The sequence below is a fragment of the Moschus berezovskii genome, chromosome 12 (genome assembly GCF_049115385.1).
Source record: "Moschus berezovskii isolate FMDL1 chromosome 12, NW_MosBer_1.0, whole genome shotgun sequence".
In the NCBI taxonomy this organism is placed as follows: Eukaryota; Metazoa; Chordata; class Mammalia; order Artiodactyla; family Moschidae; genus Moschus; species Moschus berezovskii.
This window is the reverse complement of record NC_142471.1, coordinates 29,145,041-29,163,650: the sequence shown is the minus strand read 5'-3', so window position 1 is coordinate 29,163,650 and position 18,610 is coordinate 29,145,041. Positions and strand designations below refer to the sequence as shown.

At 37.5% G+C, this 18,610-nt stretch overlaps 1 protein-coding gene across 5 annotated transcripts in view; it reads left to right on the top strand.

The window, feature by feature from the left end:
• MICU1 (mitochondrial calcium uptake 1) overlaps positions 1-18,610 on the top strand; it is a 239,419-nt gene that overhangs the window by 171,032 nt on the left and 49,777 nt on the right. For all 5 annotated transcript variants that reach the window (XM_055425497.2, XM_088841962.1, XM_088841958.1 and 2 more), the window contains one exon: positions 14,067-14,204. In XM_055425497.2, the coding sequence (XP_055281472.1) occupies positions 14,067-14,204 (138 nt within the window). The remainder of the gene's footprint in view (positions 1-14,066; positions 14,205-18,610) is intronic.

The window sequence follows — 18,610 nt, the reverse complement described above, 5'->3', positions numbered from 1 at the left end:
TTTCACTTGAATGAATTAATGTACCTGCCATTCTCACCTAATTTTTCATTCCAGCATAGTTTCAGACTCCAAGGACAAATTATTTTGGCCTACAGAGTCTGACATTGCCTATCCTGTCTGCATCCTCCTGTATGCTTATTGATTTACCTATCTATTTTTTAGTTGTTTCTTTTAGTTTTTTAAATACAAACTGAATATTATTGAGAAATTTTATATATAACTGGACTTAAGTAAAGCAGCAAAAGGAGCTTCATAGTGGAGCCCACAACTAATCATATCCTTGAAATTCTAGTGGTAGTGTTAGGATTTTCCACCCCCAGGAATAATTATCAATTCTAGTGAAGTGGCATAGTCTCACCTTCAGTATTCAGGAGTATAGGTTGAAAAGTGTGTCTTAGGCTCCTAGTGGATGATAAGTAAAGAATCGATAGGGGAGTCTTATATGGGGCAAAAATTTAATCAGTCAACAAGAATTATTTATTGAGAACATGCTGTGTGGCCCAGTTCTGGGTATGACAGAGTAAAAAATATAAGACATGGACTCTTCCTTTAAGAAGTACATAATGTTATAAAAGCAATATGTGCACTTTCAAAAAGAAAAGAAAATATAGTGCAAAGCGTAATTTTCTATGATGCCTAGACCTAACATATTGTAGGATCTCAGAAAACTCAGAGAAATCAAGTGTTTTGGAATAGCCAGTAGGGCCATGAAGAGAGATTAAGTTCAAGAAAGGACAGGGTTGTACAGATAGATAAAAAGTGGGGACAATATCCCAGAGAGGGAAAGTAAAGAAAAATCCGAATGCTTAGCATAAAGCAATTTACTTTCCCTAGATCCATGAGGTGTTCCAAGTCCTTTCACAACTGCAAAAAGTCTCTTTTAGAATACCGACTGTTTTAACACTGCTATATTTAGACTGGATAATCAACAAGGACCTACTGTATAGCACATGGAATTCTGCTCAATGTTATGTGGCAGCCTGGATGGGAGGGGAATATAAAAAAGAATACAGAATGTCTAAAATTGATTGAATTATTTTTGCTGTAGAAAGGCTTTATGTTTAAATTTATTGTTATGAAAAAATTAGGTACAAATCAGCACAGCTTGGGAGAGCTCATATTACATATTTTAGTGAATTGATGGCTAATTTACATCATGTTGGTGAAGTCACACAAGACTGGGACTTGAACCTGTGGGCCAGGAATTCAGCCCAACCAAAACTCAGATTGGGACCTGACCCCACTCTCTCTTTCAATTGAGATCACACGCCTGGTCTCAAGACTTAATGAAACTCAGGTTCTTTATGTCTCATCACAAAAGAATTCAGTGAGAGACAAAGTGATAGGTAAGAAGGAGATTATTTAGAGAGATACTCATTTCATAGACAGAATGTTTTGTTTTGTTTTAAATATCACTCACTCGTGTCCAACTCTTTGTGACCCCATGGACTGTGGCCCACCAGGCTCCTCTGTCCATGGAATTGTCCAGGCAAGAATACTGGAGTGAGTTGCCATGCCCTCTTCCAAGGGATCTTCCCGACCCAGGAATTAAACCTGAGTCACATTGCAGACAGATTCTTTACCATCTGAGCCAGTGTGGTCCATTTCAAAAAGCAAGAACACATTCCATGGGAGAAACACATTCCACAGACAGAGTGTGGGCCATCTCAGAAGTCAAGAGACCCCCAAATATGGGGTGGTTAGTTTTTATGGGCTGGGTAATTTTATAGGCTAACAAGTGGGAGGATTATTCCCACTATTTTGGGGAAAGGGGCAGAGATTTCCAGGAATTGGCCCACTACCCACTTTTTGGTCTATTATGGTCGGCCTCAAAACTGTCATGGCGCTGGTGGCTGTGTCATTTAGCATGCTAACGTATTACAATGAACATATATCGAGGTTTAAGGTTCATTGGAAGTCAAGTCTTCTGCCATCTTGGGCCTAACTGATTCAGTCTTTGTCATATCCTCAATAATATGTCATTCTTTTAAAGGTTTTACCCTGTCCCTTCCCTGCTGTTTCACTGGGGTCCACTAAAAATGTATATTCTTCTTGTCTCTATTAGGCAAATTTTGATATTTTCATCATTTGCCAGTAATTGCTGTCTACTGACTTAGAGAATTTTCTCTTATAATAGAAGGAGAAATTACCCATATTCTCATATGAAAATGGTAACAAGAAGAAATGTCTGCCTCTCTCCCCCCCCCTTTTTTTTTTTATCATTTAGTTTTTGACCTTTATTCTCTTCATATGTCTTACCTTAACTGACTTTCAGTTGTTAAACTATCCTCTCATTTATGGGATATATCCCACTTGTTCAGTTCAGTTCAGTTCAGTCACTCAGTCGTGTCCGACTCTCCGCGACCCCATGATCACAGCCCGCCAGGCCTCCCTGTCCATCACCAACTCCCGGAGTTCACTCAAACTCATGTCCACAGAGTCGGTGATGCCATCCAGCCATCTCATTCTCTGTCCTCCCCTTCTCCTCCCGTCCCCAACCTTTCCCAGCATCAGTCTTTTCCAGTGAGTCAATTCGTCCCATGAGGTGGCTAAAGTATTGCAGTTTCAGCTTTAGCATCAGTCCCTCCAATGAACACCCAGGATCGATCTCCCTTAGAATGGACTGGTTAGATCTCCCACTTGGTTATGGTATTAATCCCTTCTGTATGTTGCCAGATTGGGTCTGCTAATTTGTTGAGGCTTTTATTTCTCTTTATTTAATAATTCACTGTGATGAGCAACTGATCAATTATGAATACACCAAGCCCAAAGTAAATTGTATGTCTTAATTTTCATCATTACTTTTTAACAGCTTCTCACACTGGTTGCTGCCTTCCACAGTTTGCCTCACCTTTAGGTAAAATCAGAACATCAAGTCTTTTATAGTAACATTAGGTGTCAAAATGAACAAGCTAAATCTCCAGCTCATAAAAGAGCGCTGAAATGCTGTCAGCAATGCTCGGACTAAAGCAGCATGGAAATATATATTGTATTTTTCACCTCGACAATGGATCTGAGAGAGCTATCTACAGAAATAATAAAGTCAGAGGAAAATAAACTGACACTCAGATGAAAAAAAGATAGCACTTTGCTTTCCTGCCACGATTAGTCCTTGGTTCTTATCTCCTGAAATTGGAGCTTTTATATTTTTTTCCAATACATGGACTTTCTGTTTTCAAAATTCTTGTGATCTCATGAAAAGAATGTCCTTGAACTCTGAATAATGTTGGGCCTCAAATCTCAAAGGAATATATAGTTCCAAGACTAAGGTTTTTTTCATGTTGCTGTGATTTAGAATAAAATGGTGTTGAAAGCAGAAATTGGATATGGTAAGATCTACTGCTTGCTGAAAGAGTTATCATAGAGGAAAAAATAGCTTGAGACTAATATGATATAATGATTCCGTATGGAAACACTAACTTCATAGATTGCTTTTAATAGTAAATAGCTGTTAATTTTGCCAGAATTTGAGTCTTTTTCATATTGATCAAGGTCATATCTTAGGAAAAAAACAACCACACAGATTTTGTATAATTCAGAATGTTATATGAATTAGTATATGGAAAGCACTTAGAACAGGATCTGGCACATAGTAAATGCTGTAACAGTAATATTTGCTATTATGAATGATAGAAAATGGATCATTCTTTAACAACCTGAGAAATTTTTCTAAGGAAGTATAATAGGCCTTTTAGGCCTTCTTTTCTTTAGAACTGAACTATTTTTTTTTCTTTCGCCATCACTCCATGAAAGTGAAAGTCACTCAGTCGTGTCCGACTCTTTGTGACCCCATGGACTATATGGAATTCTCCAGGCCAAAATACTGGAATGGGTAGCCTATCCCTTCTCCAGCGGATCTTCCCAACCCAGAGATTGAACTGGGGTCTCCTGCATTGCAGGCGGATTCTTTACCAACTGAGCTATCATCACTCCATAGCTGATTATATTCCTTTAAACAAAAAAAGATAGTTGACTGAATTTCTGTGAGTTTATCCCAATTAAAGGGAACCTGGTTAAGTTAGGTTTAAATAACCCCATTTTAGTCTAAATTCCCAAGTATTAAGACTAGTTAAAGGAACTTCCCTAGCAGTCCAGTGGTTAGGACCCCACACAGAGGCATGGGTTTGATCCCTGATTGGGGAACTAAGATCCTGCATGCTCTGTGGCATGGCATAAAAAAAAAAAAAACTAGTTTAAAAAAGGTCAGCAAGTTGGAGGATTTTTTCTTTTCTTTTTTTACATTCTCAGTTGATTTATTTTGTTTTGTTTAATTTTTATTGGAGTATAGTTGTTGATTTACAGTGTTGTCCTAGTTTCTGCTATATAGCAGAGTGACTTCAGTTGTACATAACATATATCCACTCTTTTTAAAATTCTTTTCCCATATAGATCATTACAGAATATTGAGTAGAGTACCCTGTGCTATACAGTAGGTTCTTATTAGTTCTCTATCCCCAATGGCTCAGCAGGTAAAGAACCTGCCGGCAGTGCAGGAGACGTGGGTTTGATCCCTGGGTTAGGCAGATCCCCTAAAGAAGGGCATGGCAACAAACTCCAATATTCTTGCCAGGAAAATCCCATGGACAGAGGAGCCTGGCAGGCTATGATTCATGGGGTTGCAAAGAGTCAGACACAACTGAAGTCACTGAGCATGCGCACACACACACACACACACACACACACGCATGCATATTTTATAAATAGTAGTGTGTATATGTCAGTCCCAACCTCCCAATTTATCTGTCCCCCTTGTCCCCCCATTGGTAGCCGTTAGTTTGTTTTCTTCATCTGTAACTCTGTGTTTTGTAAATAAGTTAATTTATTCCTTTTCTTTAGATTCCACATATAAGCAGTATCATAAGATATTTGTCTTTCTCTGTCTGACTTACTTCACCCAGTATCTGGAGGACTTTTTAAAGCAAAGCTTACTTTTGTTCTGAGGATTTAATCACTTTCATTGATTGACACTGAAGAATATGTTTTAATATTTTAGGTTATGTTTCCTGTTTTTAATCAAGAAATAATAAATCAATACTTAATTAGCCTCTTATCTAACAAGAAAAGAGTTACTAGCTATAAGCCAGTGAAACAAGTTGCAAATAGATCCGTGTGTTTCACCACAATAAAGATTTAAAACAGACTTAAGCAAAATTGAAAGATGGGCAGACTGGGTAAAAAACATTATACTGTATTAATACAGGGCAAATATTTTTAAAATTATAAATTAATGAGACATATATCAGCACTTCTGTAAATAAATAGGCAAAGAAGGTAGAAAATTCAGAAGAAGAAATAGAAATGACCAGTACACATATTTGGAAAATGGTCAGCCTCACTAGTAATCAAAGAAATGCTAATTAAAATGGGTTACCATTTTTATTCTAGCAGAGATTTTTAAAAATTATACTTGATGTTATCAAGGGTGTTCTCATATCCTATTAGAATTGTAAAACAAGACATCTTTCTAAAAATTAAGCAATATATATCGAAAGCATTAAAGAATTTATGCCTACTATTTTTACACACATTAGATTGACAAAAAATGAAAAGGCTACAATACCAAGTGCTGGTGAAAGTATGAAACAAAGGGAGCTGTTGTACATAGCTGATGAAAAGTACTGGTGTGATTCTTTTGGCAAGTAATTAGATATTATCTTGATAAGAGAGGAGTTCCACTTCTACATATATGCCCTAGACTTGGAACTCTTGTTGCTGTTTCACCAGGACACTGGTATAAGAATAATCATAATAGCCTTATAAAAAGGCTGACAATAACTCAGATGTCCTTTTATAGGAAAACTGATAGTGATATTTTCAAATAATAGAAATCTGCAATAGAGTAAGAATGAAAGAAGCATGCTTAAATGTATCAACATGGATGAATTCTAGAAGTATACCGGTTAATTGAAAAAAGCAAATCACAAAAGAATATATCCACTATGATATCATTTTATAAAGTTCAGAAGAAAGAAGAAATAAACAATATTGTTAATGTGTTTTAAACTAAACAAAGATAGCAAGGCAGTAAAAAATGAAGTCCAATGATGTTACCTCTTAGGGGAGGCAGAGAGATGAACTTTTTTTTTTTAATTTTTATTTAATAAATGGTACAAATCTCAATGCCAAAAACATTAACAGTTAAAATTTCACCAAATGAAAAAATACACAGTTGTAAAAAGATACATTAAGTTATTTTACAACTGCCTCAAGCTGCAAAAAGAAAAAAACCCAATACCATACCTAAGTTATCCCTCTCTCAAAATAATGCCATTTATGTTATAAACCATGAGCACCCCATCAAAAGATGGGAACTGCATTTGTTAATTCATATATATATATATATATATATATGACTGTATCACTTTGCTATACACCTGAAACAAACACAACACTGTAAATAAAATATAGTACAATATAAAATAAAAATAAGTAACAGATCTTTGGGGCTTTACACCGAGTTAGAGTTCCTATCAGAGGGATAACAGCACCACAGCCGTACTGAATCCACATGAAGGAGGCACACGAATGACTGGATTACAAGAGTTACAGGAATGAGAGCTGCTCACTTCCCAGAAACTACAGCTCACAGAAAGCCAACAAAGGCACGAGATACAGACCATTTACTTATGAATGTGTAAAACTCAAGAAAGTCCACATTATTCCTACAACATGTTGAAAGTGCTTCAGAATTCACACAATACTAATTTTCTTATGGTTCTGGTTAAATTATATATACCAGTTTATAACAAATGGTTAAATCTGTAACTCTGTTCAAAGTTTTAAAAGATTACTTAAGAATAGTTTCTTGTATTTCTATGCCACCTTTATAGTTCTGGTTTCTCATTTCTTAATTAGTAAATTCAGCGTGCAGGTTCATTCCCAGGCTAATTTATACACTTCCGGAAGGAATGGCCTCTTAAATCCACAGAGTGTTGAGGTGGGGAACCCCCAACCACGTCAGATTCGTTTCACATATGATAATATAGAGAGATGAACTTCAACTGTTTGTGCTAATGCTTCCTCTCAGATTAGTGGTAGATTCATGGAAGTTTTTTAATTATTCTGCTTCATGACTTGTCTATCACGTGTATTATTTGTATATATCAAATATTTCATAGTCAAAAGAGCCTATAGATTTTTATTTCATAATTCATTTCCAGCGATCAACCCAAAAATAATGATGAAAAATACAGAAAAACTTTATCCCAGTGGTGATATTTATTATAACCAAAAACTGAAATAACAAAGATGTCCAACACCACTTTTTTATACCCTGCTTTGTTCAAAAAAGGGTTTAATAAAGCCCTAAGGAATATATTCAGTGAAACAAAAATAAAATAAAACTTGCTGAGAAATGAAAGTTGAAAAATGGAAGAAGGTTAAGAGAAAGCCAGGAGTAAGATTATTATGAAAAATAGAAGTTGTAAACTCCTGTTCTTGTTAGAGGTAGGTCCCAAACTTGACTAAGCTTTCCATAACCAGGGTAAGAAAGGAAATATGATTGTTGATGCCTTTAAGATAAGAAAGCACATCAACTGTTTTGATTGAGCCAAGAGAGAAATTTCTCACCAGATTAACTACGAGCAAGTGATTTAACTTCTCTCTGCTTGTGTGTTCATGCCTATAAGATAAAACAATAATAATACCTGTTGTATAATGTTGTGAGGATTACATAAGGTAAATTCTTAGGACAGCACCTGGCACCTTAGTAAGCACTCACATATATTACTGACTAGTCATATTTAATGACGTTCTCAAGCATATTCTTATGGAAATCAATATTGTGGAAGTAGGTGTTAAGGGAGAAATGGAGAGGTAATCCTTGCCTCAGATAAGAAATATTCTCAACAGTAGGACACTGTGCTGTGAATTAATTTTCTGGTGTTCTACCTCTGTTCACTTACTACATATTTATTGTGCTCCTCCTTTATGCAAGCATTCTGTCTAGTGATATATGGCCAGGATACAGGTCTGATTAAGTTGTTCTGCTTCAGCCTCTTCTAGGTAGTTTAATCTAGGAATTATTCTATTATGTTGTATAACAAATGATATTTGTTGCATTCACTTTTTCTGCTCTTCAGATATGAAAGTAGTATTCTATAAACAGAGACTGGGCGAAAGCAATATTGAAAAGAAAAGTGAGACCTAGTAAGTTGAACTTAGTTAACTCTTATTAAGAAGAGAATAATCAATTGAGGTACTTTCCTGAGAAGTGATATGATGACAAGAATATTAATTGCTACATTTATTGGAATTCAAACTATGCACCAAACTCTGTACTAATTTTTCTGCACACATTATCCCAATTAATCCTTATAACACTTTGAGGTTGTGAATATTATCTCCCCCGCCTTTTTTTTTTGGTGAGAAGATGTTGAATTCTTAGAGAAAGTAAGTCATAGCAGCAAGTATGGGTTCAAGCTGAAATTCAGACCCAGGCAGCTGGTTCTGAAATCTATATTCCTAGTCATTTAAATACATTACTTTGTATGAAATGAAACCAAAACTTATCAAACCTTGAATCCCTTTGTTCCAGATCTAAAATATCTTTCTCCAACACCTTTAGTCAAATACATCCTGATTATTATTATCCTATATTAAGTTCATGCGTTAGTCTTGTTATTTTCCTAACTTTGACTATCAGACTATAAAGTCAATCCTTTTCTGATCCAGCTGTGTGATTGTTACTCTTGTCTTTTAGTTACTTGATTTGCTCACTGGCGTGAATTTTCTTTAAAACCATAATTTTTAAATGGAAAGAATCCCTGGATTTGAAGTAGGAGAGTCTAGCAAGTTAAAACTTTGGTAATCTATAATCTCATGGCCCTAGATGCCAATGGATTGTTTTGGCCCTTGCTCAGGGCGCTGAATCATGTTGCCTTCAATCCAAATTGTAGGCCTTCCTCCTTAGCCAAAAGACAGTCATATTAATTATTGACAATGAAGATGCATCTTGTATTTAAAGATTAAGAAAATTCATACCTTAAGATTAAGGTAGTTTGACCTGGGGCTGTCTATGTCCCTTACCAATTGTAGAAACATAGATTTCATATTTAAACTATGGAATGTACATGTCATGTTCGCTGGGTGGTTTGCAGTAGAGAACTTGGCCTGAAATCATTTTTCCAAAACACAGTTTTTCTGAGACTCCTAGTAGTAGCAGCAGTGACATGATGTACATCTCAAAATCCAAATACTGTCAGATGGAAAAACATAGATGTATTCATTTCAGTGGCTTGAGATTACTATGCATTACTTGAATTGTATGGTCCAGAAGCTAGGAAAAGTCTATACTTGTTAAAGGGCAGGATTTACTCTGAGGGGTAGACAGAGTCTCCTGAAATGTAATTTTGTAATAGAGAAGAATTTACATTTGCTGAACTATATTAACCTCAGAAGTCTTTAATAAATCAAAACTCACTTACAGATACTGATTTCTTTTTCCTTTTGCTATTTTCTAATCTTATTTTGGCCTTTGTTCATAGTACATGTTTTCTTCTAGCTTCCCTTCTTCCTTAAATCATTTCATCTCTGTGTGTGTGTGTGTGTGCGCGCATATACACACACACATACCATCTGTCCTTCTTTCTCTCAACAAGGGGTGAGGATGAGAGTGAGAGGCACAGTGTGGTCAGAAACCGAGGGAAAATCTTGCAGACAGTTTTTTGGCTCCTCTTCTCTGTCCCCTGTTTCTCTGCCCTGCAGCCCCCTGGGGAACAACAGGAAGTCAACAGCTTGTATCCATTTGAGAAAGTGGCAGTGGCACAGAAAAGAAACTGCTAAGCTGTTCAGCTTTGTTCCTTGACTCAGAGAAGCCATGTAAATGGTGGGTAGTGTGCTTGAACGTACACGTTCTGTGCCACAGGATCCAACAGATTAGAATTTCTTTTTTTGCTTGTTTTATTGAAGTATAGTCAGTTTACAATATTGTGTTCATTACAGGTGTACAGTATAGTGACTCAGTATTTTTGCAGATAATTCTCCATTATAGATTACTACAAGATAATGGATAGAATTTCCTATGCTCTACAATATATCCTTATTGCTTACCAGTTTGTATATAGTAGTTTGTATCTATTAGGCCCATACCCCTAATTTGTCTGTCCCTCCTTTCATCTCCGTTTGATAATCATAAGTTTATTTTCTGTATCTTTGAGTCTGTGTCTGTTTACATACACATCCATTTGTACTATTTTTAGATTCCACATGTAAGTGATAATAGTATTTGTCTTTCTCTGACTTATTTCACTAAACATGATGTTCTCTAGATTCACCCATATTACTGTAAATGACTCTATTTCATTCTTTTTATGGCTGAGTAGTATTCCATTGCATATATATACTGCATCTTCTTAGTTCAGTCATCCATTGATGGCACTTGAGTTCCTTCCACGTCTTGGTTATTGTAAATAGTACTGGTATGAACATTGGGGTGCATGTGTCTTTTGAGTTAGTGTTTTCATTTTTTCCAGATAGATATACCTAGGAGTTGAATTGATGGGTCATATAGTGGTTCTATTTTCAGTTTTTTAATGAACTTCCATACTGTTTTCTGTAGTGGCCTGCACCAATTTACATTTGCACCAGCAGTATAGGAAGAGAGTTCCCCTGCCTCCGTACCTTCTCCACCATTTATTTGTAAACTTTTTGATGATAGACAGTCTGACAGGTGTGACATGATACCTCATTGTGGTTTTGATTTACACATTTCTTTAATAATTAATGATGTAGAGCATCTTTTCACGTGCCTGTTAGCCATATGTATTTCTTCTTTGGAAAAATGTCTATTCAAGTCTTCTGCCCATTTTCTGATTCGGTTTTTTTTGATACTGACTTGTATATGCTCTTTGTATATTTTGGATATTAACCTCGTCTCATCATTTACAAATATTTTCTTCCATCCCATAGGTTGTCTTTTTGTTTTGTCGTTATATGTGGAATGTTTTATATATGATATGAGGGAATGTTCTAATCTCTTGTTTTCTATGTCTTTCCAGTTTTCCCAGCACCATTTATTGAAGGAATAGTCTTTTCTCCATTGTGTTTTCTTATCCCCTTGTCATATTAGTTAACCCCAGGGTGTATGGGTTTATTGCTGGGCTCTTTTGTTCCACTCATCTTTATATCTGTTTTCATGCCAGTACCATGCTGTTTCTATTACTGTAGCTTTGTTAATACAGCCTGAAGGAGCAGTGAAAATTGTGGGTGGTACCCTGGAACACATGTTTTCTGTGCCACAGGATCAAATAGAATGGGATTTCTTAGTTGTCCTACTGAAGTGGAACTTAAGAGGCTTTATCAATATCTGATAAATAAAATACAAGTCAATCATTTGAATTGCTTCCAGATCTATCATTAGAAGCTTTCTACACTGTGATAATTTTGCAATAATTTGTCTTTCCCCAAAGACCCTCTCATGACCTTGGGGATTATATTCATGAGGTGCCACATGATGTCAAGCTGTTGCCCTTGAAAGTGTGGCCCTAATGCAGGTCCTCGAGAAACTACCCTTGAAGCTCCCTGGCCTAGTAGATCTTCATTGCTGCTCCAAATCTAATTATAGAGGAGATATTGAACTTTGAAGTGGGCTATACTGCTTGGAGCTGAGTTTTATAGTTTTTAGGCTTCCCTGGTGGCTCAGACAGTACAGAATCTGCCTGCAATGTGGGACACCTGGGTTCGATCCCTGGGCTGGAAAGATCCACTGGAGAAGGGAACAGCTACTCCAGTTTTCTGGCCTGTAGAATTCCATGGATGGAGGAGCCTGGAAGGCTTCAGTCCATGGTGTTGTAGAGTCGGACACTTTCACTTTCAAGACCTTTCACGTTCCAACCACATCAAAATATAACAATAATAATAATGATAGAAAAAGACAAGTCTGTGTTTTCAAAGAACATTAGTAAAAATGCTAATTTGAGGACTGGAATTGTTACTTGGGGATCTCCACTAGAAATTGTCTTTACAGCTTTGAGATGTGGCAGAGGTAAGGTTTATGCCCCTGTGGAGAGCAGATGAATGCAGGCTTTCATAAGCCTGAGCACACTGCTGCTGCTGCCAACACTGTAAAAAGAGACATTGTAACCTTGAATCTATCTTGTGGGATAAAACTGAACTCATCTAATTCAAATTTATGGGATTTCTCTACAACTGTGAAATCTCCCAGATAAAGGTAAAATGAATGCCCTAAATAGTTAAAGCCTAGGAGAGCAGGGATGGCAGCTTTGTTTCATTTACCTTGAAGAAGCCCAGTTTGGCCTGGGTATCACTTGTCACTGAAAATCTGATTTAAATATTGCAGAAAGTATGTTCATTTGCAAAAAATTTTCTCAGTCCTCCATTTTTGTTTCAGGTGGGTTAATTGAATCATAAATCAAACTTCAATTAAATCCTGAAAACTTTTGGTAGTGTCAAAAATTAATCAGCTCTGTAGAAGTGATGGTGTGGCAAACATGAAATACTGAGTGGTTGAATTTAAAACGAGGCTTTTGCTTAGTATTGGTGATGTTGATTTCTATGGAAAGAGTTTTGCTTCTCACTCAAATATGACTAAGCACCCTTGGTTTATAAGTTTATCCAAAACAACATCTTGCTATCCTGTAGGATGAATATGTACTAGTGTTTAGAAGGACGAAATAGTATGTTATTGAGATAACAATCTTTGGATCCAGACAGAGCCACATATGACTCCCAGCTCTAACTTTACCTACCTCAGTTTTCTCAACTGTAAAATGGAGGTGATAATATCTACTCCATAGGATTGTTACAGCAATTAAATGAAAGATTGTATGAGCGAAGTACCTGGTTCATAGTATACTATCAGCAAATGATTGCTGTTGTTAAAATGTAATTCGTGTGTCTTGCTCACTGACCTAGTCTGACCATTGAGGAGACAAAGTGTATATCGATTTACCAAACTAGGCAAGGAAATAAAAACTGAGAGAGACTTTCACTCTTAACTATATACTTCCTTATTTTATATCTTACATGTAAACCTTATCTTGTTACTAGATGGTAAAGTTCCTAAAGACAGAAACTGAATCTTCTTTCCTGTATCCTACAGTGACTAACAGTGCTGGATAACTAGTAGACACTCAGGAAATGTTTGTTGACTTGATCTTACTTAGCTATGTCTTATGTCTATATATAACCCTCTTAGGAGAGTAAGATTTTGCCCTACCATGTAGGAATCTGAAAGTTTCTTTCTAATTGTAATTTTCCAATAAAACCATGGGGAAATTTTACCATGTTGAAATCATTTTGCTTTCTAATTGGTTTCTAGGCCCGTCTTTAGCCATTTTATTATTTAGGCATTTATGTATATTATTAACACCGCAGTTGGTATTGAGATAACTTCTGTTTTTAAATGACAATCTTAGTTTTCTGATATTACTTAGATTAGCTTGAAGTTTTTTGTGCTTAGCCTTTCCATCTGCAGATTTAAATATGCTTAATGATTTTTTTGTAGCTTTGTGATAAGTATGCATGTCTAATTGAGTCATATGCTCTATACATTTTTCAAGCTCTATTGATGTTCAAACATTTGATTACCATTTGGGGGAAAACTGGAAAACACATTGCTCTTCATGCTCTTCTTTGAAATCTTTAGAGGTCTGTATAACAATATTAAGTACAGATCAAGGAACTGGTATGTACAATTGATCAAATTTATAATAATTAACTTTTAAGTTTTCTCTGAGTAACAGAGATGTGGATGATCCAGAGAGCACTTATTACTAATAATATTACTGATGAGTTTGAATGGAGTTTTAGCATTGTTTTTATTCTCACAAGGAAGTTCCTGATCTAGAAGATATAGGAAATGTTATAGCAGCTGTTGTATTGGTGAGAAAATGGACTCCTAGTGTAGTTGGGTAACTTAGCGGCAGATCTGGAATATAAACCCAAATGTTCTGTTTCTAATATTTTAAAATCTTGGTGAGAATTATAGTTCGAAATATGATCCCAGCCATCAGCTGTTCTCAGAATCCAACAGTTGATCATTCCACATCCCATGTCAAAATACTTTCCATTTGACCCCGTGAACACTCTTTCTGTTCACTTTCCAGTTTGAACGCCATGACCCTGTGGATGGGAGAATCACTGAGAGGCAGTTTGGTGGCATGCTGCTGGCTTACAGTGGAGTGCAGTCCAAGAAGCTGACTGCCATGCAGAAGCAGCTCAAGAAGCACTTCAAAGAGGGAAAGGTAGGCATCTTTGCCTAGAGGAAACCATGAGAGCATATTGTTACTGCAACGGTACTAACATAATGAGAGTGAACTAGTGACTAATCATGACTAATTTATTTCTGGTACTTGAAAAAACAAAAGAAGCAGTTTGTGAAGCAGAAGGGATAGCCTCGAATGACCCTAGGTTTTTTGGTTCAGAACACAATGTGACCATGAACTGAAACAGTGAATTTAAAGAGAGAGACTGGTTCACCAGGGGAGATATAGAGTTCACTTGTAGCTATCTTGAGTTTAAGGTGCCTGTGGACTGCCCAAGTAGAGATGGTTAGCCAGCAGTTGAATATTCAAATCTATTTTAGAGGACTGAGCTAGGTTTGGGAATCAACACACTATTAGAATTAAAATCATGAAGATTGATGAAGTTATCCAAGGAAAATATTATACATAAAAGAACCATGAGCCAAAGGCAAGGTCAAGTGGAACACTAACATTTAAGCAATTCCAGAATGAAATGTTGAGGAAATGGTTAGAGGAGTACCTAGAGAAAGTATTGAAATCAAAGCCAGGGGAGAAGAGGGTTCAAAAACTAAGGGATCTACAGTGTCCCATGGGAAAGAGAGGGTCCAGTAAAATAAAATGATAAATACCCATTGGTTTTGGTGAAATGGTGACCTTTAGGAGAGTTGTTTTATTACAATGGTCCAATTGGAAGGCATATTAAATAGAAAGTGAGGAAGTTTAAAAAAAAAAAGGAAGGAAGAAGGAAGAAGAAGGTTCCAGAAAGAAAGAAATAGCATATGTTTAAAACTCTGAGGCAGTAGTATATTAACTCTGCTTGGGCTTCTATAGAAAATACTATAGACAGGGTGGCTTAAAAAACAGAAATTTGTTTTCTTACTGTTCTGGAGGTTAGAAGTCCTTTATCAATATGTCGGCAAATTGGGTTTCTAATGAAAGCTTTCTTCCTGTCCTGTAGACAGCCACTTTCTTTCTCTGTGTTCACATTCAGTTCAGTTCAGTTCAGTTCAGTCGCTCAGTCGTGTCCGACTCTCCGCGACCCCATGAATCACAGCACGCCAGGCCTCCCTGTCCATCACCAACTCCCGGAGTACACTCAAACTCATGTCCACAGAGTCGGTGATGCCATCTGGAATTCCAGTTGAGCTATTTCAAGTCTTGAAAGATGATGCTGTGAAAGTGCTGCACTCAATATGCCAGCAGATTTGGAAAACTCAGCAGTGGCCACAGGACTGGAAAAGGTCAGTCTTCATTCCAATCCCAAAGAAAGGCAATGCCAAAGAATGCTCAAACTACCGCACAATTGCACTCATCTCACACGCTAGTAAAGTCATGCTCAAAATTCTCCAAGCCAGGCTTCAGCAGTATGTAAACCGTGAACTCCCAGATGTTCAAGCAGGTTTTAGAAAAGGCAGAGGCACCAGAGATCAAATTGCCAACATCCGCTGGATCATGGAGAAAGCAAGAGAGTTTCAGAAAAACATCTATTTCTGCTTCATTGACTATGCCAAAGCCTTTGACTGTGTGGATCACAATAAACTGTGGAACATTCTGAAAGAGATGGGAATCCCAGACCACCTGACCTGCCTCTTGAGAAACCTGTATGCAGGTCAGGAAGCAACAGTTAGAACTGTACATGGAACAACAGACTGGTTCCAAATAGGAAAAGGAGTGCGTCAAGGTTGTATATTGTCACCTTGCTTATTTAACTTATATGCAGAGTACATCATGAGGAACGCTGGGCTGGAAGAAGCACAAGCTGGAATCAAGATTGCTGGGAGAAATATCAATAACCTCAGATATGCAGATGACACTACCCTTATGGCAGAAAGTGAAGAGGAACTCAAAAGCCTCTTGATGAAAGTGAAAGAGGAGAGTGAAAAGGTTGGCTTGAAGCTCAACATTCAGAAAACAAAGATCATGGCATCTGGTCCCATCACTTCATGGGAAATAGATGGAAAAACAGTGGAAACAGTGTCAGACTTTGTTTTTTTGGGCTCCAAAATCACTGCAGATGCTGATTGCAGCCATGAAATTAAAAGACGCTTGCTCCTTGGAAGGAAAGTTATGACCAACCTTACCTTTCCTTAGTGTTTATACAGAGAGAGAACATGGTCTCTAATGTGTCTTCTTATAAGGACACTAATCCTATCCGATTGGGGCCCCAGCATTGTGACCTCATTTAACCTTAATTATTTTTTTAGAGGCCCCATCTCCTAATACAGCCACAGTGGGGGTTAAGGCTTCAGTGTATTAGTGTATTAAGTTTCGGGGGTGAGAGGACACATTCAGTCCATAACAAGCAGGAAAGACGAATCTGGCATGTGTAAGGAGCTAAACGGGGATGATTGTGGTTGACAAATACTAACAAAGAAGAGAATGGCCTGAGATGAGGTCTGAAAGGAAGATGGGGGCAAGAACCTGCAAGACCTTGTAGGCGTGGAATGAGTATTCACAGTGCAATGAGAAGCTGTTAAAGAGTTGTGAGCAGGAAATAGCATGGCTGTGTATATGTTTAAAGAGACAACTCGATGCTTTATGAAAAATAGTTTGGAAAGGAGCAAGCATAGAGGCAAAAGACTGGGACTATGAACTGAAGATTATTAGAGATTTCAGGAGGAGATTAATGGGTCTTTTTTGAGCAGCATCGAGATTGGAAACCATGGATTTGTGGTGACACTAGTCAACACTGCTCTGTGAGAGCCTTCAGAGCTGTACCTGATACAGGAAGAAGCAGATGGTAGAACTGAGGCAGTATCTGGGGTTTTATCGGCAGTGGGATGAACAAACTGAACCAAAAACTAGTAAAGAGGCCAGATCTCTTAAAGATCATATACACACACACAGAAACACACATACACAAACACACATAGCAATGCAAGGGCTAGACCCCAGATCTCATTCTCAGCCCAGTACCCTTTCCACATGACAACAATTACCATTTAGCCATGCCTGGAAAATTGACCCAGCATTAAACTTGTTCCATGAGGGATTGCTAAGGTAGTGTGATACAGTAAACATGGAGCTAGAAGACTTGAGTTCAAGTCCCGCCTCAGAAGTTTCTGTGGATGTTGGATAGATCACTTAACTGGCCTCGTTTACTGAGACCCTTGTCCTCTATGCAAGCTCTAAACTTTAAAGACTCAGTAAGAAATAGAATTGCCTGGGCTTGTTTCCATTTTGTTAGTCTTTATACAGGAAATCTTGCTTGAATAACATCACACCCAAGTTGGTGGAAAGCAGTTCTTATCAGCTAGAGTTTTTCCTCCGTACTTTGGATGTTGAAAGGCTGAAAGGACCTCTGAACATGCTGTGGACTGCAGCTGAGAGCAGGCTGGATTCTGAGAGAAAGTGTCAGCTTCTCTGAGCAGTCCAGCCGATCTGAAGGTGTTCTCTGGGCTATGAAGGAAGACTCCTTAATAGAAAGTGACAGAGGACAATGTTTCTCTTCTAAAGAGAACGCCTATATTACCTAGTACACAGCTCATATCTATTGGAAGTTATAATTTCAGAAAGTTGATCACAAATATCTAGGTGAATTTTGTAGGGAACACACCTTTCTGTTGACCAGATCCTTTTTTAATGTTTTGGCTGCACCACACAGCTACACCCCCACCAGGGATCAAACCTGCAACACCCCACCCCTATCCCTGCATTGGAAGCATGGAGTCCTAACCACTAACCCACCAGGAAGATCCCCGACCAAACTTATTTTTAAAGTTTTGGTCCTGGCATTGATTTGACCTTAAAATAATTTTCTATCACTCCCCAGGTATCTCAGTGGTAAAGAATCAGCCTGCCACTGAAGGAGACACAGGTTTTGTCCCTGGGTCAGAAAGATCCCCTGGAGAAGGAAATGGCAACCCACTCTAGTATTCTTGCCTGAAAAATCCCATGGACCAGAGGATCCTTGTGGGCTACAGTCCATGGGGTTGCAAAAGAGTTGGACACCACTTGGCAACTAAACAACATTATCTATCATGATAGGTTAATTCATGTTTTGATATTAATTTATATTTAAAAGCAATCAATTGGGTGTTAGAGACATCTCCCTTGAAGAAATAAAATATTCTGGCTTTGGCAGGAGTTAATTTAGGACCCAAAGACCTTGCAAAAAAGCCCTGAAGTGAAAAGACAAATTTTGTCAGGTGATAAAAATCTGGGGTGCTAAATTACTTCTGGCCCAGAATTTCTAGCCTGCTTTAGCAAGGAGATGGAGATTGATTGTACTCTCATGTTGGTTAAATAATTTGTGAACATAGCAATTAACTAAAATGAGAGTTAATGAAGGGCCTTTCCTCCTAAGGTTACCAGTCCATCTCTCTGGGACCATTTCCCATTATAGGGGAATGACTATCTGCTTTCTAATTGCTTCCTTTATTCCACTCTGGATTTGTTAACATGAA